The sequence below is a fragment of the Hippocampus guttulatus genome, chromosome 1 (assembly GCF_054856545.1).
Source record: "Hippocampus guttulatus isolate MCC_2025c chromosome 1, RoL_Hgut_1.0, whole genome shotgun sequence".
In the NCBI taxonomy this organism is placed as follows: domain Eukaryota; kingdom Metazoa; phylum Chordata; class Actinopteri; order Syngnathiformes; family Syngnathidae; genus Hippocampus; species Hippocampus guttulatus.
The window spans coordinates 18,575,469-18,601,990 of NC_141261.1; the positions used below are offsets into that span (position 1 = coordinate 18,575,469).

General features: G+C 41.6%; 3 protein-coding genes and 1 long non-coding RNA gene across 7 annotated transcripts; 1 reads left to right on the forward strand and 3 right to left on the reverse strand.

Annotated features, from left to right (window-relative positions):
- Positions 1–363: 363 nt before the first annotated feature.
- tnnt2a (troponin T type 2a (cardiac)) lies at positions 364–8,085 on the reverse strand. Of its 4 annotated transcripts, none has more exons than XM_086116349.1 (14): positions 8,036–8,085; positions 7,928–7,938; positions 6,718–6,774; positions 5,495–5,548; positions 4,571–4,600; positions 4,364–4,385; positions 4,207–4,270; positions 3,562–3,678; positions 3,344–3,421; positions 2,620–2,730; positions 2,402–2,511; positions 2,213–2,303; positions 1,018–1,058; positions 364–551 (listed from the first exon to the last, which is right to left on the reverse strand). In XM_086116349.1, exons 1-14 carry the CDS (start codon positions 8,074–8,076, stop codon positions 518–520), a joined length of 861 nt encoding a protein of 286 aa, XP_085972475.1. In that variant the 5' UTR covers positions 8,077–8,085; the 3' UTR covers positions 364–517. The 4 variants fall into 4 exon arrangements, with proteins under 4 accessions (XP_085972475.1, XP_085972466.1, XP_085972457.1 ...); XM_086116340.1 differs by having other exon boundaries at positions 5,474–5,548; XM_086116331.1 differs by lacking the exons at positions 7,928–7,938; positions 8,036–8,085 and having other exon boundaries at positions 5,495–5,545; positions 6,718–6,771.
- Positions 8,086–8,939: 854 nt separating this feature from the next.
- lad1 (ladinin) lies at positions 8,940–18,228 on the reverse strand. Its single transcript, XM_086116362.1, has 12 exons — positions 17,950–18,228; positions 16,946–17,125; positions 16,308–16,554; positions 14,422–14,495; positions 13,785–13,956; positions 12,889–12,981; positions 12,705–12,748; positions 12,594–12,636; positions 11,015–11,058; positions 10,869–10,935; positions 10,668–10,796; positions 8,940–9,753 (listed from the first exon to the last, which is right to left on the reverse strand). Exons 1-12 carry the CDS (start codon positions 17,985–17,987, stop codon positions 9,700–9,702), a joined length of 1,185 nt encoding a protein of 394 aa, XP_085972488.1. The 5' UTR covers positions 17,988–18,228; the 3' UTR covers positions 8,940–9,699.
- LOC147210769 (uncharacterized) lies at positions 10,034–20,256 on the forward strand. Its single transcript, XR_015101446.1, has 5 exons — positions 10,034–10,332; positions 10,643–10,748; positions 10,853–10,956; positions 12,102–12,257; positions 19,363–20,256. It is a non-coding gene; the product is annotated as an uncharacterized LOC147210769 (long non-coding RNA).
- A 608-nt stretch (positions 20,257–20,864) lies between these two features.
- Positions 20,865–23,409, reverse strand: tnni1a (troponin I type 1a (skeletal, slow)). Its single transcript, XM_086116374.1, has 5 exons — positions 23,280–23,409; positions 23,060–23,191; positions 22,194–22,283; positions 21,925–22,101; positions 20,865–21,597 (listed from the first exon to the last, which is right to left on the reverse strand). The coding sequence occupies exons 1-5, from the start codon at positions 23,286–23,288 to the stop codon at positions 21,493–21,495; spliced, it is 513 nt and encodes a 170-aa protein (XP_085972500.1). The 5' UTR covers positions 23,289–23,409; the 3' UTR covers positions 20,865–21,492.
- Positions 23,410–26,522: the final 3,113 nt, after the last annotated feature.

The following is a 26,522-nucleotide window of genomic DNA, read 5'->3' on the forward strand; positions in this document are numbered from 1 at the left end:
GATACGCCGTCACATTTCTCACTCCAAATCTGGTACAAGGTACAAACTCGTTGAAATCCAAATCTTGTTTTTTTTATGTATTTCCTCCTTTGCATATCTTTACACCTCAAGTTCCCCGTTTCTTGTTCATGGTTTTTATTGATCATTGAATGAAGACTTTCAGCATTTTCTTGAACCTCTGCTTTGTGTCAGTTTTGTGACCTTGGGATCATTTCAACAGTCCCAGTCAAGTCAGTGCCTGTCTCTCATAAGGATCCCGTCTCATCTTTTCTTTGCTTTCGGCTTTTTGGCCTTTTTATTCCTACGGTGCTGTGTCAAGAGGTGAACTTGCCCAGATTGACTGTTCACAAAGTCAAGAGAAAAAAAAAACTGAAATGATTTATTCAACATCCATAAATACAATAATGGTAAGTTATGATCCAGCCTGTGTACGTGATGGCTGTTATTTGGAAAGAGTTGCGAGTATGGATTGGTTTGAGCTTGCTTGATTTCAACCTCCATCTTATTCCAGCTTCATTTATTTCCTCAGGCCTCTCTTGGTCCTCTTGGATCTGTGGAAAACACAGAGTGCATTCGCAAACAGCCTTTCTTGCTCTCATCCGCATCATCCTGCCGTTCCAAAAATAACACGTCAGTTAGCAGTACGTTGTGTGAAACATTCTGTGCCGGAGGTGTGGACTCTTGACAGCTGCGCCGCACCCAACCATGCAGCCAGCTCGTCCAGTTAGAACAATCAGAACAGGAATGCTCCCCATTACTCCCTTTTTAGTCATATTACAGCATCATCAAAGCGGGAGTTTACTCAGCAGAGACGTGCACAATTCAGTGGACGAACTCCTTTTGGAAATTAACGTGAGATGTTATGGGTTCTGCTCAAAAAAGATCATAGTTCAATGGTTGCTATTCCACTTAATCAAAAAAACAAAACAAAACTTAATATGAATGTTCATTTTGAAGAAAGATAACATGCAGGCTGCAGGCAGGACCTGCATGAAATGAAATTTTGAGTGTTTATACATTTTCTGGTGGTCACTGACACGGTTCCGGAGTACATTGATCTGCAAAGAAGAAAAGATCAAAGTTTGACTTTGGCATGTTATGTATTCACATCAGGTACACCTGCCTTGCAGAGTGACATTAACAGTGGATAGAAAAAAAGGCGACACACAAAAGTCTACACGGCTTTTTTTTTTCTCCACCATTCCTGTGCAACGCAATTATTTTTTTCAAAATTTCTTTGAGGAAAGAAAAACAAAAGTTGCAATTATGTGGTGACACAAGTGGGCTCATCTACTTGTAACTGGCGGTGTGGCTGTGTTTGCAATTAACCATTCACAATAAAATTCATGTTAAATGGAAGTCAGTACACACCTGCTGCCATTTAACGTGCCTCTGATTAACATCAAACAATTTTAAAATGTTGTAGTAAGCTTTTCCTGACTTTTTTTTTGCTTCCCTCAGAGGCTACAATGTTTGTAACTGCACTTGTACCGCACTGTACTTAACTAGATTTTGCTGGTATCTGTACATGTATGTGAATATTTATTTTTAGAATGATTTTTATTTCCACTCCCTACATTTGAAAACTGGTATCTGTACTTTCTGCCCCACCAAAGCTTTTGATGATTACATTTTTCCCATCAAGTCTGAAAAAATTCACAAGTAAGGTGTAATATTAGCTCATTTAGCATTTTAGTCGCTCAGTTCAGAACCTTAGAAAAGCAATGGGAACACGTTTTGAGAGCTGATCGCGCCAATGCTAGCTAGCTCTTCGACAACATGTCATCAAATAATATCAAATAATGATGAGATCAGCATCACAACACATACTCAAACCATTGTTACCACATATTTTGTCAATATAACTCAGAAAAAACGATGTGTTTTTTGTCAATATGTCCTGTGACCACCATGACAAGTAACAATAAAAACAACTATTTTGTGAGTAGAGAAGTTGTCAAAACAGGAATTATACTGTACTTTTTTCTTGAGTACAAATATACATTTCTGGGTCTGCTTATATGCTTTTGCTTAAGCGTAGGTGTAAAATATGTACTTGTAGTTTTATCAGTCATTTTTATACAAGTATGTTTATATCTACTGAATGAGTACTTTTGCCACTTCTGTCGAGCTCCCATTCGATTGGGCAGGTATCAAAATTTTTGCATTGTTAACAAGGTCACCCGCTCACAAAATACAGACGTACACGTACCTCATATTTTTTGCTGGTTATCTGGTATTGCAGCTCAAACTTCTCGGCTTCCAGCTCTTTCATCCACTCCCAGAGCTCCTTTGCTTTCGCTCTGTGAGTCAGCAAAGCAAACAAAGGAAAGGTGTGTTTGTACTTTTTAGAGAATAGCCCACGTGCGACTAGCACAATCTAATTTTTTTTTTCACACACTTGAGCTGCTCCTGGTTCATGGTATCAATATCAAGAGACTTGCGTCTTTCATTCAAGATCTTCTTCTTCTTCTCCCTCTCTGTTTGCTTCTTGCCGCTGCGCTTCTCTGTCTGAGAGACAGTCAGGTCGGTTTAATTTCGATAGCGCCAGTTCACGACAAAAGTTACCTGGGGGCACTTTTCTGATCGGCTTTTACACTGGGGCCACCACTTTCTCACCAGTTTCTGCATATAACCTCCAAAATGCAGACTGGTCAGGGTTTTCTTCTTCTTGGCGTCCTCCTCGGCTCTTTTCTTGGCCTCCTCCTCTTCTTTGCGAGTGCGCTCCTCCTGAATGGCCACCGACGGATAATTCAGTTAAAGAACATCATTTAGCGATTACTCCTCACACGCTCGACTGAAATGTTCCTTTGTTCACAACTGAACACTGTTAACCACACTGAAAAATTCTCACAAACGAACGAAATGCTCTCTTCAAAATGACGAAAACATTTTCACATGTGCAGTTTTTTTTGTTTTGTTTTGTTTTGTTTTAGACACACAGCTGAAATTTTCTCTCAAACACCCCTGAAAAAGCTCTCACACACACTACAGATTTTTTTTCCAATATACATACAATATATATATATTTTTTACTCTCACCGACACTACTGAAATACTGTTGTGCCCTAATTTCTCACACACTGTACGAAACACTCACACGCACGCACGCACACACACACACACACACACAAACAAATGAAACGCTCACACCACAACTGAAATGCTGCCTTACACAGTACTGAAAATGCTTTCACATCTACAGTATTACTGGTACTGGAACATATACACACAGAAAAGAAATCTTTTCCTCTGAAAATGTGTCTTAATAATTTTTATGAGAGCGGTTCAGCGGTGCATCTGAATATGTGCTTAGTGGCCTTTTATTCTGTAGTTTGTCTACCTCTAAACGTTTCTGTCTCTCTTTCTCTCGCTCGCTGCAGATTCTTTGCTGCTCTGCTCGTTCAGAGCGGCGCCTCTCCTGCATAAAAAAAAGAAAAAAGAAAATTCCCATATTGAGACATCTTGAACCCAGGTGTTGGTCTTTGTGTGCGTGTGTGTGTGTGTGTGTGTGTGCGTGCGTGCGTGCCTGTGTGTGCGCGTGTGTGTTTGGGCACTCACGATTCTCTCCTTAAGTTGCATGATCTCATCTTCTTCCTTCTTCCTGCTTTCAAAATGAACTTCAATCAAAGTTTGAAGCTCCATCAGGTCCTTTTCCATCCGTTTACGATGTATGTCCTTTAGAAGGGAGTACAATATGGCGGCACCATTGTTTTATTCGTCTTGTATTTGAGGGCAATGCGTTTAAAAATCTCAATTTAAATTGACCAAAAAAGTTATATAGATGCAAACTGTGTTTTCACTTCCTTGCGCCTGTACAAACAAACATAATACTGACAGAATCGTGTGAATAGATCGCTTTAATTTTGTATTTATGTTAACACATTTTTGTGCAACTCTAATAAGCAGTGCAGAAATGATAGGCATGTGCAAAGGAAAGTCAATGGGGAGAGGGGGGTGGGAAGACATTGTACTGATTAGTGTTGTACCAATAGTTGTGGTGTAGCACTACAACATATGGAGCGTTGTTTGTAAAATGTCTTATTTAGCAACATGATGCGCTTATACACCATAAATAATAATAGTAGTAGTAATAATACTAAAACTGGTGTTGGCTTGTAGGTGCTCTTAATATTGAAACTGCATGTGTGTATTTAAAGTTGCATGATCAGCACAAATGCATGCACCGCCTATCACATAACTCACATCAAAATCAACCTTCTCGCCATCTGGAATCTTGGGCGGGATGAGGTTGGGCATCATGAATGGCCTACAGAGTAAGACAAAGAACAAACTTGTATTTTTCAAAAAGTTATATTGTAGCATTAAATACAAGGAAATGTAAGTGAGTGGGCGGTCTTACTTGAACTTTGGTTTGCTTTCCTCTTTGTTGAGAAACAACAGGATGCAACAAGAATGTAACAAGAGGAGAGAGCTAGTCAAGACTGCGCACGCTCATTTGCATTCAAGCGAGCAAGTCCAGACAATGAACTATGTGTGAGTTGGCCAAATGTGTTTCCCAGAAAGCTCAAGACACAAACGATGAACTCATTGGTGCTGTCAATTTTACCTTCTCCTTCGTCTGCTTCTGCATCGCCGTCTGTAACCAAAGCACAATTCGCGTCAAACTCAAATGGCCAAGTGAAAGTAAATGAAGAGTACGGCACAAAGAAGGTGAGTAGCAATTTGCTCAACAGCTGTCACTCTTCTTGAAAGGCCTTCTAGGTCAAGTGGCTTTTTGTCCCGTTTTCCTGCATGATCATTTGTGAGGTCACAGTCCCCAAAAATACACCTTTCCTTTCGATAGTGTCGTTGCCTTAGAGTGCCTCGTTGTCAGAAGTACTGCACGCATGTCATGCAGAGAGAGGCAGTAGAGCGAGGAGGGGGTGACAAAATAAGTCCAATTTGACAGCCTGTATGTGAACCAGTGCTTCAGGCTGGAATGGCCACTTTAGAGTGCCTCGTTGTCGTGGCATATAAAAGGCCCGTGATGGCATTAAAAAAACATTGACAAAGTAGCATCCGTTTGTTTGTGGCATTTGATTGACAGTTGAGTGGGGCGTGTTTTCAGTGCATTCAGCGGACACGCCGGACACAGCAACAACATGATCCTGTTTTGGGGAGGGGGGGTTTGAGGGGGAAAGGGTTGATGCCCCCCAGGAGTTGATGAAACGCCCCTCACTGGCATGATATAGAGTCAGCAGATTATGATGATTAATGGCGACTAAAGTCGCGCCTCGGGGTTGGAAAGTGTTTGTGTGTGTGCACCGTGTGTGTGGGTGTGTGCGCGCGCACACGCGCGGTGGAAAGGCGTAAACCAACACACGCTGATCGTCAAGTCGCTGCAGTCTGTCACATACCAAAGTGACGTCTGACTCAGACAACACGACTTTCTCAGCAGTCTCTGATCCACAAAAACACATTACGCATCTGTCTCATTACTTTGTTTTATGCGTTCACACTCAACCTGCACCTCGTGTTTCTCCTCTCATACCTTCTTCTTCACCGGCCACCGCATCCTCCTGCTCTTGTTCAGTGGGTTCGTCTGCTAGCGAGGCAAAATATGTCACATGTGAGTGAGAATCTTGGCAGTCATGAAGTTAGAATAGAAGCTGCAGATGTGATAACCTCACTGCAAAATCCAAAGTTACAAAGTATAAAGTCTTCAACTAAAGTCTTGAGTTGATATGATGAAAAAGTCTTGAAATATTTCTTTGCGGGGCAGTTTTCCACATCAATGGCTTTATTTGAGGCACAACATTCTAATTTTGTGGAGCATTTTCATTTATTTACATTTTTTTGCAGGTTGATCGAAGGGACCTAACGCAAGTTTTTTTGTGAACAATAAAAACGAATCAACAATTGTTTTTCATTTTTTGTATCATCAACAGTTTTTGATTCTTAAATCCACATTGTGTATAGCTGCAAATCTGATTTTCTTGTCGAGAAGCAAACATAAAATGATGCCACCCCAACATGATAAACAGGGGAAAACCTGTGCTTCAACCTCCGACGTGGGTAACGTGAGCGATGCAGCCCAGCAAAGTTTTTGGGGCTGACTCAGTAGTTTTCAGTTTTGCTCTTCAATGTGTTAATCCCAAGAGGGGGACTTTAGTCTGGACTCTGTTTCCCCCCACAGAAAAAGAGTACCGGTACCTTGAGTGCAATTTGCAAGTTCTGGAAGAGGGAGGGGGCACGGAGCTGAAGTGGAAAAAACCGGGCCTTCCAGTTAATGAGTCACAAAATGGTAATATCACCTTGCAAACTGTGACGCGAAACCGCTTATTTTGAGCCTTGAACAACATTTTACAAGCAAATTAACGAGTGAGCGAGCTATTCTCTTTGAAGTGGGCTGCACTAAAAGTGTAGAAATTAGTGATCGTTTTTTTTCCATGGAACCCAGGAAAGAACAAAAAGTTGATCTCAACACAAGGTCGTGAGAGATAACAACAATGAGCTACCCACCTCTGGTATTTCAAAACACAACACTCATAACGAGTTCTGTGTGTGTGTGTGTGTGTGTGTGTGTGTGTGTGTGTGTGTGTGTGTGTGTGTGTGTCTCAAGTACATTTCAAAATATGGTGGAATTCAATAACACGTAATGCTCCCTTGACTCAAAGGACTGCACATTTTTGAAGCCGCCTAATGAAATGGGATTCCTTCAGCAATTTAGCACAATGTGTGTTTTAGCAGTGAGCACAAATCACATTTGTGTACCTTCCTCCTCCACCTCCTCCTCTTCTGCCTGACCTTCTTCGACCTCCTCTTCCTCCTCTGGGGAAATAACAAGTTGATGTGATTTGACAGAATCCGCCAAATGTATCCATAATGTTGGCCTCTCTAAGGAGATTTTGAGTTTGACATGAAACTTGAACAAGCGCGATGCAGTTGTGAACTACATCCGTCCATTTTCTGTGGCGCTTCTGCTCATTCGGGTCGCAGATGAGCTGGAGCCCGTCCCGGCTAAATTTAGGCGACGACAAACCTTCGGAGTCCGTCACTCAGTTTCCGTCAATTACTTCAAACAACAAAACGTATGTGGGAATAGTGGTTACGATTGCATGACTGTCTGTGTCTTATGTTACGTGTTGTGTGATATTATTTTGTTATTTTATGTTAGAGCTTTCAGTGAACCTCACATGCATGTTTCTGCAATGTGGGAGGATTTTTTTTTCTTTTAACTGCAAAAAAAGTTCAGTTAGAGGCTCCTACACACACACAAAAAAGAGTGTATTGAATATACTTAATTTTAGTTTGTTAGTTGGTTGCACAAAATAAAATAATCTGGATCCAGATACATTTTTAAAGCCATTTGTAAAACAATTTAAAAATGTATCTGGATGCAGATTTTTTTAAAGTAGTCTAGTCTACTTTCAAAAGGTATCTGGATACAAATGATTTTATTTTGTGCAGTCAACTAACAAAATAAAATGAAGCAAATTCAACAAAAAACGTTTTCAGTTAAAAAAAAAAGGAGAACTTTGTAAAATCTCCTTTTACCTCTTTTCACAAATTTGAGAAGACTTTTAGTAGAGAAATGCTTGATTTCCTGGACACATTTTGCCATCAAATTAAAAGTGGGCCTGCGGTATTTTTCCTGTTCTATCGAAAAATGTCTCATTTTCAATGTTCTGCCCAGTTGCGTTTCAAATGAGGAGTTGTGATTTACCGCATGCTTTGTTTTCGCGACATTTAACATTCTAATTTTGGGAATTGGGGAATAAACGATCCGTGCTTATTTGACAATGTGACCGATCACTGTCATGCAGTCCTTCGAATAGTGACGAGCTCTTGCATTGTTGTGTGCACCGTGGGTGTCACGTTACCGTTGTAGGCTGTCATGTTTTGGAGTAAGCATTTGTTTGAACTGCACATCCTTTGTTTTGCCAGCACATCATCTCTTCCTAATAATGATGACTTTTCTTACCTTCCACCTCCCTGTGAAAAATCAAACACATTTATCACATGTTATGACGCTCATCCAAACGTGTATTACTCTGCGGTTGTAAATCCATGATGAAAAAACTCTACTTACTCTTCGTACTCCTCTTCCGCCACTTCCTCGTTGTCCGACATGACCAGCGGTGACCTTCAATACACACACACCCTCAATTTATCCAGAAATCTTCAATTTCGTCATAATTTACAGGGCATCGATCTGTGAGTTTTGTCGTGCAATAGCGGTTTTCCCTTCTTGTGTTGTGTGAAGCAAACCTGCGAAACAGTGATGCAGCACAACAAAGGTCCTATGGGGGAAGCGTCGGGACAAGTGTAAAAAGAATCAAAGTGGAAAGCTTAAAGGCTGCACCAGCTTTTGTTGGGTTATTAATAACTTTGAAGATAGCCCCCGTTTGGCGTTACCAGCAGAACCAAATAAGGTCGAGCGTAAATGCAAACACACACAAGCACACGTCCTTCTATGGCAACCATCCTGCTGACAAAAGACAGATGCGGAACTCTAATCTGCAGAGATAAGAGGATGGTTATGTCTAAAGTTAGACTGTTTAATTTTAAAGTCGATTGAGAGTTGCGAGGAATATGTTAGCATTTTTGTTTTTCTTCAACCAGTGTTTCCAATAAAATTGGAATATATATACAGTATATACTGTATATGCAGCCACGCGGTGCTAACTGTAGCTGTAAAATACATGTTTCTATTAAGCAAAGTGTGATAAAAGATTCTTTGGAACTTCCTTGAACACTGGAAAATAAACATGTTGGATCACGCCATGAATTATAATTATTTTCTTTCGAAACTAAAAAAAATAATCTATATATTTAAAATGTTTTAGACGTGTCCTTGACTTTCCACTGAGTTCAGCTACCCCTAAAAATATGCGTTTTGTGCAGTTCAATAATATGAATGTATGTATGTATGTATGCATGTATACGAACGTACCTGTGTTTGTATGCGTGTATTATCAGTGTTCAGACTTGAAAAATCTTAAAATACTTTATTTCTTTCTCATTCACAACAAAAGATTTCACTTTTAGATTGGTGAATGAACTTCTTCAAACCTTCACCTGTTCAACCCACAGTACTTGAATACTGAAAAAGAATGCATTTGTACTTTTAACATTAAATAACCATTCATGGGAGGCATGGTGACCCATTGGTTAGCCCTTCTGCCTCACAGTGCAGAGGTGCAGGGTTCATTTGTGGCTGTGGCCTTCCTGTGTGGAGTTTGTATGTTCTCCCCGAGCCCAGGTGGGTTTTCTCTGGGTACTCCGGTTTCCTCCCACATTGCAAAAACATGCATGGCGGGTTAATTGGGCACTCCAATTTGTTCCCCTGGTGTGATTGTGAGCGCGAATGTTTGGTCGTCTATGTCTGTTCTGTGATTGGCTGGCAACCAGTTCGAGGGCGTACCCCCAACTTCCTGAAGACAACTGGAAAAGGCTGCAGTGTGCCCGCGACCCTCGTGAGGATAAGTGGATTACGAAACGAATGGGTGGATAACCAATCCTAACTCAGCAAGAAACACAGTCTTGCAAAACTACAACTTGCATTATTTTACTTTTTTTTTCTTGCAGAAAGCCGACCAGGAAGGAGGAAACAGATAAGCTCAAGCAAGACAAATACAAAATAATTCAAATGATTCAATTTCCCATATTTACAAAGATTCAACAAGGTCAAATTAAATTGACGAAATAATCTTTCACTTGTAGATTCTTCCTCGTTTGACGTTTGTGACGTTTTCATGGCTTCTCAAACAAACTCCTCTTGCTGTTGATGTCCACATGTTTGAAATCCTGCAACACAACATTGGAAGATTGTTGCTGGCATTTGAACAGGAAAATACACAGTGTTTGTCTTTAAAAAATATTCGAAAAGGGAGGAGTGGTTGAAAATCGCACGCATTTAAAAGGACATACGCCTTAGAAGGAGATCATTCATTCATTCATCTTCCGAACAGTTTTGTCCTCACGAGGGTCGCGGGGGGGGGGGGGGGTTTGCTGGAGCCTATCCCAGCTGTCTTCGGGCAGTAGGCGGGGACACCCTGAATCGGTCGCCAGCCAATCGCAGGGCACAGAGACGAACAACCATCCACGCCCACACCCACACCCAGGGACAATTTAGAGCGGTCAATCAGCCTGCCGTGCATGTTTTTGGAATGTGGGAGGAAACCAGAGTACCCGGAGAAAACCCACGCAGGCCCAGGGAGAACATGCAAACGCCACACAGGGAGGCCGGAGCTGGAACTGAACCCGGTACCGGTATCGACGTGCTAACCACTGGACTACCGGGCCGCTAGAAGGAGATCAGAAAGAACTAAATACTGTCTCCAAAGATTCTGAAATTGAGCTGCAGTGAGGAGGCTCCATCTAGCGGTAAGAGGAAATAATCACTGCTCACAGTTCAGTAATGTTTATTTTTGAAATACAACTCTTGTGTTTACTCATTCAGAGCGTTTTTAAGCTTTTATTTAGGTTAATTCATCAGTTAATGGTATCTGAATCGCGACATCGTTTTTTTAAAATTTTAATTCCTTTAAGTGCAATTGTCCAATTGCATAATATTACAGTGGCTTGGAATAATAACTTTTAGGAATAAAATCCTGTTTTGTGTTTAATGGTGTGTTTTAATTTTGGTCTTAATGGTGTAAAAAGTGTTGCTTTAATTCTACCCTGACAAAAAAAGGGAAAGCTATGGGCTGCGTCCTTACATGCTTGGAAGGCCTCATTTGGCTGGCTGCTTGCGGCTCCTTCTCAAAGAGGCCCCTCTTCCTGGACACCTCCTCGAGCAGGTACAAGGCACGCTGGCTCACGTCGGGAGATCGACCCGTTTCCGATTTCTGTGCAAATGCCAAATGAAATAAATCCAACTTATATGTGCTTGATCATTCTGAAGATCCGACGATACTGACTTGAGCAGCCTGGGCAAGTCTTTCCATTTTCTCCTGGATGGATCGAGATGAGACTCGTTGCACGGAACTACACAAAGGTTCCATTGTGGTGAGCCAAGCAGGGAATTTAAAGGTCTTCAAATAGACAAGTTAAAAATAACACTCACTTCCTCTGGAAAGGTGCTGCTTTGTCCTCGTTGAGGGCTTCATTCTGATCCAAACCAAAGGACAGTTAACATAATTAACACACTACTTAATCTGTGACCCAAGCAAGTGACATTGTGCGGGCAAAGGTATTGAGACATCTGTTCATTTCACCGGCAGCGATTATAAAGTGACTCTAGGGATTGTCTTCCTCCAGAATGGCGCCTGATGGAGTTTTTTGTCCATTCTTTCAGAAGGGCATTGGTGATGTCAAAGTTTGCTGATGTTGAACCTGCAAGAAGGCCAATCTCACAATCGATATTCTCGTTCATCCCAAAAGTGTTTGATGGGCTTGTTCTTCCAGAACTGAACTTATCCAAGAATGCATTCTTTTAAACTTAAGCAGTCAAAATTAATAAACTATTGAAGGTGACCTATGGGGTACCACAAGGGCCTGAAATCTGCCACAAATTATTCATATTACTGTATATATTAATGATGTATACAAAGCAAATATATGTCTCTGTTAAGGGTATACATTTGTGGAATAATCACTATGATGATCTGGAAATATGTTTTGTTGGCTTGACCAGGTGGAAATTTTTCATGTAACAAGTTTGTTTCGTAAAATACGTTTTGGTTTTGTTATCATGATTTCATTTCACTCCGTGAAGTGATGAATTTTGTGTTTCAATGATTTCCTTTGTTGAAATCTGTTTTTCTAATTTAAAAAAATAGAGGGGCATAGGCTTGATTAACTGTGGTTTCACGCTACGCCTTTTCAGTTGGCAGGTTTTCCAGTACAACTTTGTACTGTATTCGTGTATTTGGAGGTGGATTGAATCTGATCGAAGAAATCAGGGATGATCAATCGGTCGATCGCGATTTTGTGTTAGTGCACACTGCACCATTAGCATCCTATGAGTCTCACTTTTGCAAAAAGCATTTCAATAATAAAATAAAATAAAATAAAAAAGCAGGTCTCCTTTAACCTACGGTGGCGCGTGACCTGCTTCACCGGAAGTTGTTAGTGGTTAGCAGTCTGCAATTGCAGCTTGCGATCAGAGCTGTCGCGCAATATATTTTATTGTTTTTATTATTGTCGTTCAGAATTTGTTCCATCTACAATTCACCGAGGGCACTGGCAAAGAATGGAAATCTGGAGTGCCGGGAGAAGCATGTTAAAACGGTACACGTGAGCTCCGATCGTGAACACGCTGCAAAAGTGCGACCCATGCTTACGCGTCAGGTCAGTACAGTACTAAGGTAGGCAGTGATTTCCTTTTAACAAACTCTAAACTTGTGTGTCTACTTTTTTTCAGTTTCGTTCATTATTGTTATTGCTCATCATGCGTGTGGAAGTGAGTGCGTATGTATCGACCCCCCCCCCTCCCCCCTGGAATAAATCATTCCATCAATCAATAGTGGGACAAAACTGGCCTTTCCAAAACTGGTCCCACTGGTGGAAGTGGACATCTGTCCAGATTGTCTGAGTAAAATCATGAATAAATATTTGGAAGGAGCAAATTCGACGGAATCAAGGATGTGTCAATACCTTTGTCCTCATTGTGTACTTTCAAGTTAGCGTACACTGACTTTTACCTTGTTGGATTCAAACTTTTTGGAGGCCACCCTGACGCTTGCACTAAAACAGAGGAAGAAAAATAGTAAACAGTCGGAAATCAACATTTAACCAAAATCTGATCATCGTACCTCCTTTGCAATGGCGAATTCTCTTCCTCTTTCTTCCTCATCATCTGCAGACCAAGCATATGGTGTGCGTCTTTAACACCAATGTTGGCATTTGCCTGGTGCAGTGTGCATGTAACTGTGTCATGTATTATTGTTGTGAGGGTGCTAAGACAATGAGTGTTGCAGTGATGTGTTATGCATTTACCCGAAAAGAAATTGTCCGGGAGCTCTTTCTGATGAAAATAGGTTTACTCGGCTCCTCTGGGTTGTTGTTGGTCGAAGAACACATCACGGCGGTCTGAGAAATTGTACAGCAAAAGAATTTCAGAGCAGATTGGTCACATTCACCAAAATTGTAATTTTCACCCGTGGTGTCGCGTGAGAGATCGTCAGGGAATTTGTCTAATTTCACATAAGTGGTGTGAAAGTGATCGTTAAATTACTACAAACTAACGTATCTGTTCATCTGTCCATTCCAGCGACAATTAAACAATCGGGTGTGTGTGTGTGTGTGTGTGTTATTTTTGATATGTTTATATTGTGCCTTTATACATAAATTCAGTCCTTAAGAGGTGCAGTCCACATGTTTACATATCATTGTTTTAAGAAAAAGTTGAAGTGATAAATCAACAGATTTGTTTGCATCATCTGATTGATCTCTTCCTGAGTTGTTTTCGGCACTCTTGTTTGGTAGAATTGTGTGAGGTTGTTGGAAGGGAATGTTTAAAAAAAAAAAAAAGCATGTCAAAGTGTTTGGTCCGTAAATTGACAACACTATGAAATTACACAAACTGTCTATTATATTAATTCATGGTTCATTTTCCCCATTTATGTATAAGACTAGCCTTGAACACCAAAACATGTCTGTATAATGTATCTGGTAGTTAATTGTCATATAGATTAATTTATTGCTTGTTTGTTTCCAAAAAATGCGGCTTGGCTCAGAAAGGTAAGGAAACTGCAGTCAAGTCGAGCAATTTCAATCCAGGCGAGTCTGCCATGACAACTCTTGACACTAGAGAGAGCTGTTGCCATTTTTTGACATTGAGTAGAGTCATCGATTCGCCAGATTACTCTTGTGTTGTGCGCGTGTGCGTTTACCTGTGCCGCGTGTCCATTGGGAACGGGGCTTCTTGGCCCCCGAGGGGAGGGGCTACTGCAAGGTGAGGGCCATTGTTCTTGAGGTGACCTGGGGGTCATTGGCGAGAGGGGGCTCACGGGAGTTGTGTGCCCGCTAGCAGAGGGGCTCTTGTTGAGAGAGATAGAGACAGAACTACAACAACATAAACACAAGAAAGCGTGATGGAGCAACGGCTCCCTTCTCAGCAATGTGCTTTCTCAAAATATATATGCAATTTCAAATGGTGTTACATCTCCAAGTCAAGATTGTTTCGTTTTCTCTGACAAGGAACTGAATAGCAAATTTTACAGCATCAAAGTCCATTTCTATGCCTTTCTGTGACTCTTCCAGTTCCTCTGTTGCAACCTGCTGTCAGTGTAAACTTAGTGTTCACTTCCCTTGTGAACATCCTGTTTAAATAATGCTGGAAGTGATGGTGGTCTCATGATGGTCAGAATGTGAACAGCATGATGAAGAGGACTTTGAAATATCAAATTGTAGCGGTCAATTTGTGGCGCAAGCGCCTTTTGTGACTATTGCTATTCAGCTTCTTTTCATTGCATATTTTCTTTGAATCTATATTGACACTAAAAGAGCTAAAAAATAGTGCTTGTTAACCTGACAAACTTGTGTGTTGGGTTGGATGGTTGCCTGGAAACGGGTTCTTTCTCTGACGATACTCCATTTTCTTGCTAATAAAGACAAACAGCAGATGGCATCAACACGAGTATGACGCTTTTGTGCAAAGTCACCTGATACACACCTCGCGTTACATAACATTCTTGGGGCAAGGCCCTCCGTCATTGAGTCGTGTGTTATAAAAAGTTCCTCCTATAAATCTCGATGGTCACTTGAGTCACCAAAGACTGATAGAGGGGAATTTTCATTTTCTGATCCGCTTAGCCTCGTAAGGGTGATCGAGGAGAATGATACCGCTTATAAAACAGATTGTGTACAAACGATCAAAGGGAGCGTACAACAAGTGCAAGGATTGTTTTTGTTGGTTGAAATACGACAAACAAATATAATTCTTAATGATCTAAGCAAAGGGTGAGTTAGATCTAGAAAACAACCCCACATGCAAACTGCCACGTGCTGGCCAGTCTACCCTGAAGCTTGGAGAAGTGGAAGTTGTTGTCCCCCCCCCCCCCCCTTATTTTTTTTGCCTTTCTATATTCCTTGTGTGCTCCCATGACTGAGTTGTTGTTGCCAAACGTAGAAGATGATTAACATGACTCTGTGTGGGGCAACAGCAGACTGTCGGCACTCTGTGGCATATCTCCAACTCAACCCCCTTGGTGCTCATCTCTGCACAAATGTAATTCCCCCCCCCCCCCCCCCCATGCCGAGTAGTACCATTTCTTCTTCAACAACTACAGTATTTCCAAACCAAAGTGATCAGTTGAGTGACTGGAATTATGCATTTTTGGAGACGGGCCAATTCCTTGTTTTGACTTGTGGGCGCAAATTTGAGATACAAGCACTGTGTGGTGGAAGATAACTCAACTCGCTTTACAACAAGTGGCAGTTTGGCAGATACGATAAGTAAATACTGTTAGAAAGAAAATGCTCCAAGCTGTTTATTGCCACTCTCAACTAAAGGTTACTGTAAAACTAAACTTCAAACGAAGAGAATTACACGTTGTGTATTTAGAAAAATTACATGGCCTCTGCTAGATTGATGTTAACATACAATGGGAAACTCCTTAGATACACGGGCTAATAATTAGCATCTATGTGGAGGTGTTGTTACCATTTAAGTATCTGAACACAAATGGGTCTGCAACACATGCAGACACTATAACAATACTCACAGGCATTTAATCTGTCTCCCTTGCAACTAATATTACTGATTTAGTGAGAAGCCGAGAGAGGAGCTGAGCATTCAGTCCATTCTATAAGGTTGTTTATACGGCCTCCAAAATGAGTAGCACAATTTAAGGAGAAAGTGTGACGAAAAATGCATGTACAGTAATCCCTCGTTTATCGCGGTTAATGGGGACCAAAACCACCCGCGATAAACAAAAATCCGCGAAGTAGCGTCCAATTAACATAAACAGGTAAAAAAAATAATAATTTAAGTCCGCAAACGGTCCGCGAGAAGCTGCAAAACAACAGCGAGTCACATAGAGCAACATATACAGTACTGAACTCCATGGACAGGTATATGTATAAAAAAAAAAAATATATATATATATATATATATATATACATTTTTTAAAAATATGTTTGAAAAAATCCACGATGCACTGAACCCGCGATAAACGAACCGCGAAGTAGCGAGGGATCACTGTACAATTTTTTTGTCTCAACCAATGCACTTCTAATTCTCTCAATACATTAAATCAAGAATGGGCAACTAAAGAAAACTTTTATTTTTTCTAATTTTTTAAACCTTCCTTGAATCATATCACAGCCCATATATTGAGAGATGTATCGGATTATCTCTTATTGGAGAGATGCATTCTTAATGTTGAGGCATAGTAACATAAAACGTGTCTTACGTGTCCATTTGTGTGTATTTTGATGTCCTTGGTAGGGCAAGGTGCCACTTTTTGTGGCTGCTGTGATTTGCTTATGGGTTTGTGCTGCTGCACGATTAGCTCCTCCCTGAATCCTCCTCCTCCGCCAGACTCTTCGACATCCTCTCTGACCACCTTCTGGCGCCTCAGTGACTCCATGTGCCTCAACCTTCGCTTCTCATCCCGGACATGCAGTATCTCCATAAAGTCCAGCTGCATCTGCTCCGCACTGAAAATAAATGACACATTTGTGAATGAAATGTATGATGGCTGTCCTCGAGAAACCACCCACAAACACTGTAAAGCATGGCTCAGTTTCCCCAAAAACTCCTTTGATAACCAGAGTCACTGCTTTTGACAAATTCCACATTTCCATGCACGGTGTCCGCTTGAAATGTATATCGATGACACATTCCCGTGAGGCAAAGGTGTCAAATGCCTTCTTCGCTATTGTCTCTGGGAAGCCAACCAGCCACCATAAAAGCAGTGGAAGTCTCACTATGGCACCTTGGATGCCAGTTGAAGAAAAAAATAAAAGCACAACTAAAAGATGGAACGATGCAAAAGTGGAGCACATACTTGTAAAAAAATTGAAGAAGGAATTATTATATGAACTAAACCTGCTAGAGCCCGGCGTGGTTTCAGGTGGGGGGTCGGACACCTGGTTGCTTGTGGGCGTGTCAACAGGTTCCGCACTAAAGTCACCCTCGGAGTCACAGGCGCTGCTTGAGCTCTTCACCCTCCTCCTCCTCTCCCTCTCCACCTCCTCCTCATCCTCCATTGTCCACTGGCGCGCCAAACTAAGGACACAGTGCACATGTAAGGTCGTAAAATGGAAACGGCTCATCTAATATCAAGCACAACGTCACGGCAACTGTTGTAAGGCGATAAATGTGTGACAGCAGTTGAAAATAGATTACGGTTTGCATAACTGCTCGTCCGAACCTGCTTTATTTGCTCCTCAAGGGCTGGGCTGCTTTATATCAAATGTTAGCAACGGAAAGCCTGCAGCCTTTTACCAGTGACTCTCACTATGCTCATTATTACTCGTATGACCGTTCCAAAAAAAAAAAAAAAAAACCACACTGCTTGGAACGAGCTGTTTGAACTGTAAGAAAGACAAACATTCCAGCATAAGAGTGCCATGTTTAGTTAGTGGGTATGTTATGACTAGTGACCACAAGCCATTAGATTGAGCAGAGAACATCGAGCATCATAAGTGCTTTCAATGGGACTCCATTTCAAATCACGGTGGTCAGTGATGGGGGCATCGTGATTTCCAAGGAATGTTGCCGAAGTGATGATTGCAAATGTTTAGATAAGGTGTTGCGTCTTGATATTTATCTGTTTCCAACTTTGTTAAGCCCTTTGTTGTAAGTGTGAGTAATCATCAACATGATTAGTACACAGTAGCTTCACATATCAAAACCATTTGTTGTTATTAAGACCAAATAAATGTCATTTGAGCACAGTGATTTTACAAGTGTGCTCTCAGTTTTAAAAACATGAGTAACCAGCAAATAATCTGAGTGAGGTGAATAGAAGTGTTTGCCCCCGCAGCCTGTCACATTCCGTACCATATGTGTCTTCAGAAAAAGCTCTTTTGAATTGAAGTGACACTCACCTGGACAAAGTGGACCAGTTTCTCCGGCTGACGGACATTCTGGATGAATAATGCGTCCCGGTGTACTTGATTCCGACTGAAATGCAACTGACAGGCACTTGGAGGGCGGTGGCCAGTTCGCAGCACTAAACAATCCACCTTTACCCTGTTCACTGAGGTGTCACATAACCACAAAGGTGAGCCACCCACCTGAGGGAGACATGGCGAGACATTGAACAGATCCTTTCATTTTCAGCTAACAGAATTAAACAATAACTGGAGCCAAATGATGATCAGGAGATGGTGGTTGTTCTGTTATACATGACTACTATTAGCACAATTTTGCATTCCAGCTAGTTTCAATACCGCCTCTTCAGTTCAGGGTAGCTGGTAAATTAAGGGGATGTATCAAGGGAGGCTTTGAGTTGGAAATATCCCATGCAGCTCTTTGAGCTATGGCACTACCTCGACCACGCTAGTTTTCTGCAATTTTCTGTGCCTTACAGTCCCCATCTTGTGTAAAAATGGCATTATTTACCTTTCTTATCCTTCGCTTAACCCATGTGTCATATTAGTATTAAAGAGTAGAACTAAGACCATAACGTGTCCTCGTATCAGAATTGCAGCAGGCATCACGGGCTTCAGTGCAACGAATCTAGTGATGCCCCCTGGTGTCCAACATGGAAACAAGACACAACAGTTCTCTCTGAGCTCTCTTTTTTCCCACAAATGTTTCTGTGTCTCATCGTGCATGATTCCCTGCTGCGATGTATACACTCTGGCTTGCCAAGTAACCCTTACATGGCAATTCCTCAAGACCTATCATGCAGTTATTTCACACCAAATCCTACTATATTCTTTTGAGCCAAATTCAGCCGCTCCTAACCACACACTGAATACTGATGATGAAACATAAAAACGTTATTCGTCCCCATATGATACTGTCTCCGAATGGAGATAAAAGGCAACCTCCCAATATGTGTGTGTCCGGTTGGGTGTGTGAGTTCTTGTTTTGTTTGCTCTTCTGTAGAAGGTTTCGCCCTTTCTTGAAGCCCTGTTAATTTGGACTCTGACCTGGGATTTGTCCTACTTGTGCACACTGCCTCACCTTGTTCAGCTTTATGTCAGAATATGAAGTGTTGTTCTGTCCTACAATAACAGTAATTATGATACTTCCACGTGCAGTTCTGCATTGACATGCCAACGATATAGTGATGGCAGATGAACCAAAACCTAAAATTTGAACTCGGGGACAAGCGCTGAAAGACATTTAGGGCTCTATTTTCATAGCCCATGCAAAGCTTCTAAGTAAATCTTAGTAAATTTGATCAGAGCAATTGCAGACAACTTCAGAGTTTATGCGGTGGCCGTACTTGATTAAAAATGTTAAATTCGGACATGAAACATTTTGAATCATTATGTTTTCTTTTTTAGGTTATTCCACTGGGCGGCACAGCACTGGGTTATGAGTGGGCACATGAACGATTGAGGGGTGAAGGGTGGTCTTCACGTGCCCACTTTTCGATGCAGAAGTGTTTCTGCCGGATAAAGACTCTCGTATGTGACTAGAGCATTGGTGAAGTTGGCTGTGACCACGCCCACAGCAGCGCAGCACTGCCTCTCGCAGATCCACCGGCCTCCACTCGTCTATGAATTTACCCGCCTCTACAGGATTACGCCAGATGACACGACAGATTTACGCCGGTGACAAAAATTGAGCTCTGATTCATTCAGTGACAGTTTCCCAAAAGCAATAGCCCATTTGTTGATTGAAGCATCCATTAGGAGGATTATGCAAATGTATAAAGACAAACTCCTGTTGAGAGGTGCAGGCAGATGGGACAAGCAAGAATCAACTTTTTTTTGTTTAGTTCCTGAGAAGTAAGATTGAAAGACTTTATTTTGGACTCAAGCCAAACAGAGCCAGCAGATGGGGCTGCAATGAAAAAAAAGTTTGCTGAATTGCAATGACCATCACCAACAAGATTGCAGTCGCACAACATTGCCTGACAATTCATTATTACATTTCCTCACTCATGTGGATAAGTATAATTTGTCTAGTTTGGGCTTGGAACAAAGAAGTGATGTACAGGCACACTGGATCACTTTCAATTTAAAAAAAACAAACAAACCAAAAAAAACACCCCCAAAACAATCTTGTGAAATCCCAGTACTCGTAGATATGTGAGGTAGAGGGATTTCCTTGAGGTTGTCTGTCACAGATAAAAGCAAGTGCCTTGTTGTGAAATTGATGACGTGTGGAATCCATCTGACCAACCCAGAAACCTGAAAGGCCATTGAAGGCTAACCTAGACACAATAAGTGCACCCATCCCTGAAAATGAAGTTCAGTCTAAGCCAGACAGCACAGGCAAAGAAAACCATTCAGACGCTCTCCAAGTTGCATTGAGGACGCATCATTTTTCCAGCATGAAAGGATTTAAATTTATATTTGTTTATAATGTTGGACAGACAGCTGTGAAAGTTAAACATACAGAAACAAATACATAGTGTCTCATGAATAGTTTTATTGTATGCTGTTATGTCGAGTATCGTGGATAGTGGGATTTGGCGCGGAAATCCAACATTACAAGGTGTATCATGCCCAGCACTTCTATTGTGTCTTGTTGATTTTTTTTTTTTTTGTAATATATTATGAGACAAATCCTTCCTCCATACTAAAGACGAAAACCAAAACTAAGCATCCCACCGCAAATAATAAAAACGAACGTCAAAATATTAGTACACCCACTCTAAAAACTAATGGAATTGAATTGAATTTGAAAGAGAAAATTTAAGTAAGTGTCTATTGTATATAAACTATTGTAAATTTGTGTGCCAAACGCAACTTGAGACCCCACCATTATAAACCATTAAGGCCCTCTGAATACTGTCCACTTGGGGCTGTTATTCGGAGGTAACACAAAACATCACAAACAAACCTGATTGATTTTATTAGGATGCTAGTTTTCTTAATGTGTATCATGACTCCAAAGTTTTCAAATTTGAGGATGAAAGTAGTCGTAAAGCCAATAGACCACAGGTGTCAAACTCAAGGGCTGGGGGCCAGATCCGGCCCACCACGTCATTTTATGTGGCCCGCAAAAGCAAATCATGTGTGTCAAACATCTATGATCATTGCTCAAATCCGGACAGAAATGTCGAATTGTCATGTGTAATAAATAACGTTGAGACTTTATAATACATTTTTTTACCCTGTTTACACTCACTTGGACAATAATTGCACAAATATCAAACAAACAGTTGACTGATTTCAAAACAAGTAATCCATCAATCTGATGTTTTGTGTACAAGTAATAATACGATGTATTCAGTTTCACTGTCGTAGTGGCCCTCCGAGGGAAGACGTAACTCCAAAGTGGCCCGTGGCAAAAATGAGTTTGACACCCCTGCTATAGACAGTCATGTCACGAGGTTAAAGCCAATCCAGCTGTGCGGTTTTGGACATTGTCTTGTTTTGGACATTGTCTTGTGTGAAGTGAAGAAGCTGAGCTGCATTGTGAGAAAGTTGTCACGGGCCGCGGGAGGAACCCGTGTTGCGGGTTCACTGTGCTGAACCCTTGGCAGCGTCGAACATCTTCTTTCTTCCCTCCATGCCTGACATGGCCTCCACATTTTTCCTCCAGTCACTGTCCTCCACTGGCCTCTTCTGTGGTAAAGAAAAGTGCTACATTTCTTTTTTGACTGTATGCCTTACAATAACAACTTAATAGGGTTTACAGGGGTGGAGTTTACAGTACATGCTTTGGCTGAGCGCACACACACGCACTGAACAGCAAGCACAATTGTATACAAAGGCTTCTCTTCTGTGTACAATGGCATCATTGTCTTGGATTTGGTTCCTTCCCTTACACACAAAGCCAGAGCAACACAGCAATTCACAACTCTGCATCCTGATTACACTTTTGTCACACACATCCACACACTTTTTATTTAGCACGTAGGACCTTTGTTTTGCACCTCGCAGTACACACACCTTTTCCGTGTCCTCTTTCTTGACAGACTTGAGGTTGGCTCGGAGGTCCATCGAAACTTTGTGCTTCGAGCCCAGCAGCGAGCGAAGGATTGCGTCAGCAGACACGCGGACGCGCCGGAGGGTGGGTCTCTTGAATTTCCCCCTCAGGTCCAACACTTTGATGCCCAAGTCTTGAATCTGGAGCAGGAAGGGAGATACTTCATGTCCGAAACGGGAACAAACATTTTATGATTTAAAGCAAATGGCCGTGTACGGAGCAGGTAACGTACCTCTCGTGTGTTGAGCATCACTTTGGCCTCGATATCGTATCGCTCCTCATCTACCTCGTCAATTTTGGCATGGAGCTGTCTGCACAGATCCTACATGTCGAAGACACACACACACACACACACACACGATAAGTAAATAATATTTAGGAAATTTAGAAAATAATAGTCCTTCTTCTCATTTTGAATGAGTGAGGAGTCATTTGTGTTCTGCAGGTCCAAGCCAGGGGCGAAGCTACAGGGTGAGCAGGGTTGGCCAAGGCCACCCCTTGTCAGTCTGTGGCCACCCTCATACCTCGTGGAAAATTTTGATGTGTGATTTTTCTGCCATTTTCCCATAGAAAGTGTTGTTAGACTCCTTGATACTCTGCCACAAGTTTTTATTTCACTAATTTCATATTTAAAGACTGAATGCGAACTCTTAAATAATCTGTTTTATGTGTAAAAAATAAACCACTATTTTCACAGTCGATGGCAATTGAAATCATTACTTTCACACCAAAGCAAGCCAACACGAAGGTCGAAAAGTCATTGTTCATCATACCATCGGCAGTCGTGGTTTCATGAAATAAAATGCGCACACATATACCAGTCTTAGACCCAGAAACAAGCAGGAACAAACATAAGTTAAAAGCAATGTTTAGAATGAACGAAGAAAATGCCATTTTCTAATAAATTAGCCCAGCAAAATGTTGCTTTAAAGTTTTGTTCCTGCATTACTATTAGTGTAATGGGCATTGTTCTAGACGTGTGAATCTTATTTAATGAAACCCCGACTATGGATTCAATAATAAAGAAAGACGCCCCACTCACTTAGGTGGATTCACCCTTTCCACCCCACCGAAAAATTTCAGACATTGTCTAAGCACCTGTAACTGGGCCACGCTCATGTGGCTGATGTTGAGGGATGGAGCTCTTTCAGCCAGGTATCGATGTTTCTCCCGCTCTTTATCAAGAATCTCTTGCTCAAGTTCCTCCTTGGCCTTGGCCACCATCAGACTCTGGAAAAGACAAAAAGATAACACAGTGACTGCAGAACATATCTGCTGCCCACCTGTGGCCAAAACAATGTTTCGTAGTTCCTCTCACCTTGAGCATTAGCTTCCGTGAAGCTGAAATCTTTGGTTTTCTCTGGATGAGGAAAATGACATGATGTAACTGCTGAAGTAGTCTTGTTGATTAAGTTGATGAGAATTGTACTTTCGGAATTGGTGTTCCTGTAAGTCAGCTCTTACCTCTGGCCTGTAAGAGACACACGCAGGCAAGAGGAGAAACCATTTGATCTCAAGACTTTTGAGGCTGTGAAACGTTTCATTTGTTTTTGTTGTTATTCATACCCTGGCCAAATGTTGAGTTCGTGAGTTGCAGTGGACCGGTAAAAAATTGAAAAAGGTCTTTCAATACGCCAATGTGCGAATCCTCGCCGCCGAACTCACTGTATTTGGGTGTCCACTGTACAACTAATGTATGACGCTAGATTTTCGAAAACGTCTGAGACATGTTAAAAAAAATAGAGGTCAACAAAATTCTGATATTCACGATTATTGGGGTAATTTTTCACAATTACTTGCTGCTGTAAATTGAGAATCTCTCCATTGTGAGACAAATAAAAGTTTTCTTATCGTATCTCATTTTATAGTACAGTTGCATCCAAAGATTGAAATGTGTTATTGATTATAATGCTGCCCATTATGCGAGACATTGCTTTTTAGAATGGTGCAAAAGTTATAAAATCAGGAATATGAGGGGGAAAAAAACATACTAATGGCAAGTATTTGCACCTTGTGGAGAACTTTTACCCTAAGCATGTATTAATCATTTTGGGCTTAGCTCTGAGTGTGTGCGTGTGTGCGTGTGTGTGTGTGTGTGTGCGTGTGTGTGTGTGACTGAATAATCTATTATAAGAACACATCATCACTCACAAATGCTCCGGCATCCTGATGATGGAATCCCCTGGAGGAGAGATGGAAGAGATTGGACGTTTCACTAAGCAGTCACTGGCAGTTGTTGTGTCACATCATTTTTACAATGCACCTGTAGCAGCACTCGCTCAAAATGCATCCGTCAGCAGGCCAATTACACCAAATTTCACCACCCTGCTCATTAACATTCTCGACGGGCAGTCCAGAATGTCAACAGTGAGCTTGTTTCTTGCCACGAGAATCAATAAATATATTTTCACAGAATACAATAGAGTACGTGAACACCGAGTAAGCATGTTATCACGTGTACGTGTACGGACGAATGCAATTTGATAATTTTACTTGATAATGATAATACTGAACACTGTCAGAGAGGCTTAAATAATGCCCTTTAAAGTGAAACCGTTCCTAAAACATCAACCTTAACGAAACAATCTTGCTGTTTCGTTGTGTACAGACTACTTTGGCCAAACTCGGTCAATTAGTTTTTGATAACGGGATAAAATGCTTGTTTGTAAAATTTCTGGAAAAGGTTTGGGTAAATAAATGCCCCGTCACCAAATAGATTCGCAGAGTAACTCTTTTAAATATTCACAAGAAAATATTTTGGTAATTTAGTTTGCGCACCAAATGGATTCGCAGAGTAACTCTTTTAAATATTCACAAGAAAATATTTTGGTAATTTAGTTTGCGGTTGACCGTGGTGCATTTAAGGGACACCAATGCAAGCCACAAGCACAAAAAGAAATACGGAATCCTCCTGACATTGACTTGCGGCCTTGGATCTCGTCACATTCTAAGTGTGAGTACGCACGTGTTTGTGTGCACTTGTCACTTGTTTTGACCTGATCTTCAATCCAACCTCTCTCACCCCGGACTGGTCTTTGACACTTAGATGACTTGGTCTCACATTATTTCACCCCTTCTCCATCCCTCACACTCCACCGAGGGTCACATCGCCGATGCGCACCGCACCCCGACGCGCATCCAAGGACGGTTCCAGTGGCTTAGGAAGATTCCAAACAGATAGCTGTGCCTCGTCCAGTTCTGCCCCCTGTCCCTGTCTTTCTCCATGGGATTATCTTGCCAGAGGAATCTGGATGGCCTGTCTCCCCAAATAGACGCGGGGGACATCTGATAGACAGCTGTGGAGGCCGCTTGGGCTTGTCCAGGGATTTACCGACAATAACTCATAAGATGCTTGGAAACCTTTGTGGTGAAGCCAACTTTGCAATGTTGTACAAAGAAAATCATAAATAATCCGCCTCAAAATTCAGTGCACGGACAGATCATGTCAGTCTGCAGATTTTGCTCAGCAATCCAAATTGTTTGTCAAACATGTAATTGTTCAAATATATTCATGCAGAGTGACAGGTTTACTTGATTGACACAACTAAGAATATTGTGACGGCATAGCTTGTAGGTGAATGTTAAACGGATTTAGAATATCTGGTTGACATCTCGGTCGGTAAGAATGGAAAACATTGCATGCAACTTTATCGATATTATTGGTAGCAGTCGTAAGTAGTAAAAAACAACTTTGTGGTACTGCTGCACAATCTAGTTGTTATTGTATACGGATCACATCGTGTACATGGAACTTACCAGTGACAGAAGAGGCAAAGAAGATGTGATCACTAAACGATGGACACAGTCAGAGATGCGAAGAGCAATTTGGGTTCCCCTCTATTTAACAGCACCTCCCGTCATCTCATCCTCTCTCGTTCTCTTTTGTTAGTGGAGGCTATTATTAGTCACCCCTATTTTCTTCACTGCCTAATCTTCGTCGACCCCCTACCCGCTTCCCCTCAGCGTTAAGATCTGGTTCTGACAGCCCACAGTCATGCTGCCAGCTCATGATTTTTACTGATGAGAGTGTTAAAAAGGGACTTCAAACTTTGTGGAGAAGGTTTGGGCGAAAATTTGAGGTGGGTCCTCATTGCGACTGTCCCTCACACACCAGCTGGGCCTTTTATTTTATGGAGCGTCGCGTTCCGATGGTCGAAACCCGCATTTCTCAAAGTGAGAAAGAATTCTCATATGTTGCTGTAAGAGGTGCCAAATGCTAGGCTAACTTTGTAGTAAACAATCAGCTCACTGTCACTGGTGATCAGATGCCATCAGACACTGTGGCGTTTTCACCGCGCTGACAGAAAATATGAGAATGGCACGGAGAAATCAATGTACGGTATTCAGGTTAGATATGCTTAGCGCATGGCAATGCAGGACTGCCGTCAGTGGGTTCAATTCTCAATTACAGACTAACAATGCCGCTTACTCTTACACTGTCACAAAAAGTTCATGCCACAACAACACTGATTCAACCGCTTAGCCTTTACCTTCACAAAAGAAAAAATGTAAAACAAAATGGAGGAGACCACAACATTCAACAATCTCTTGCAAACAATGG

Bases quoted from the DNA above. Each gene is read 5' to 3' on its own strand.
- tnnt2a (XM_086116340.1), bottom strand. From the start codon at position 8,076: ATGTCGGACAACGAGGAAGTGGCGGAAGAGGAGTACGAAGA. The intron at 5,549-6,717 runs GTACACAAATGT...TTGCCTCGCTAG, and splicing joins GGAGGAGGTGGAGGAGGAAG to CAGACGAACCCACTGAACAA. The intron at 552-1,017 runs GTATAAACACTC...TGTTTTCCACAG, and splicing joins GTCAGTGACCACCAGAAAAT to ATCCAAGAGGACCAAGAGAG.
- tnni1a (XM_086116374.1), bottom strand. The intron at 22,284-23,059 runs GTGCTTAGACAA...TTCGACATGTAG, and splicing joins TGAGCGTGGCCCAGTTACAG to GATCTGTGCAGACAGCTCCA. The intron at 22,102-22,193 runs GTACGTTACCTG...TTCCTGCTCCAG, and splicing joins TGATGCTCAACACACGAGAG to ATTCAAGACTTGGGCATCAA.
- lad1 (XM_086116362.1), bottom strand. From the start codon at position 17,987: ATGTCCGTCAGCCGGAGAAACTGGTCCACTTTGTCCAG. The intron at 12,637-12,704 runs GTACGATGATCA...CCTCTGTTTTAG, and splicing joins AATTCGCCATTGCAAAGGAG to TGCAAGCGTCAGGGTGGCCT. The intron at 10,936-11,014 runs GTGAGTGTTATT...ACCTTTGTGTAG, and splicing joins GCAGCACCTTTCCAGAGGAA to TTCCGTGCAACGAGTCTCAT.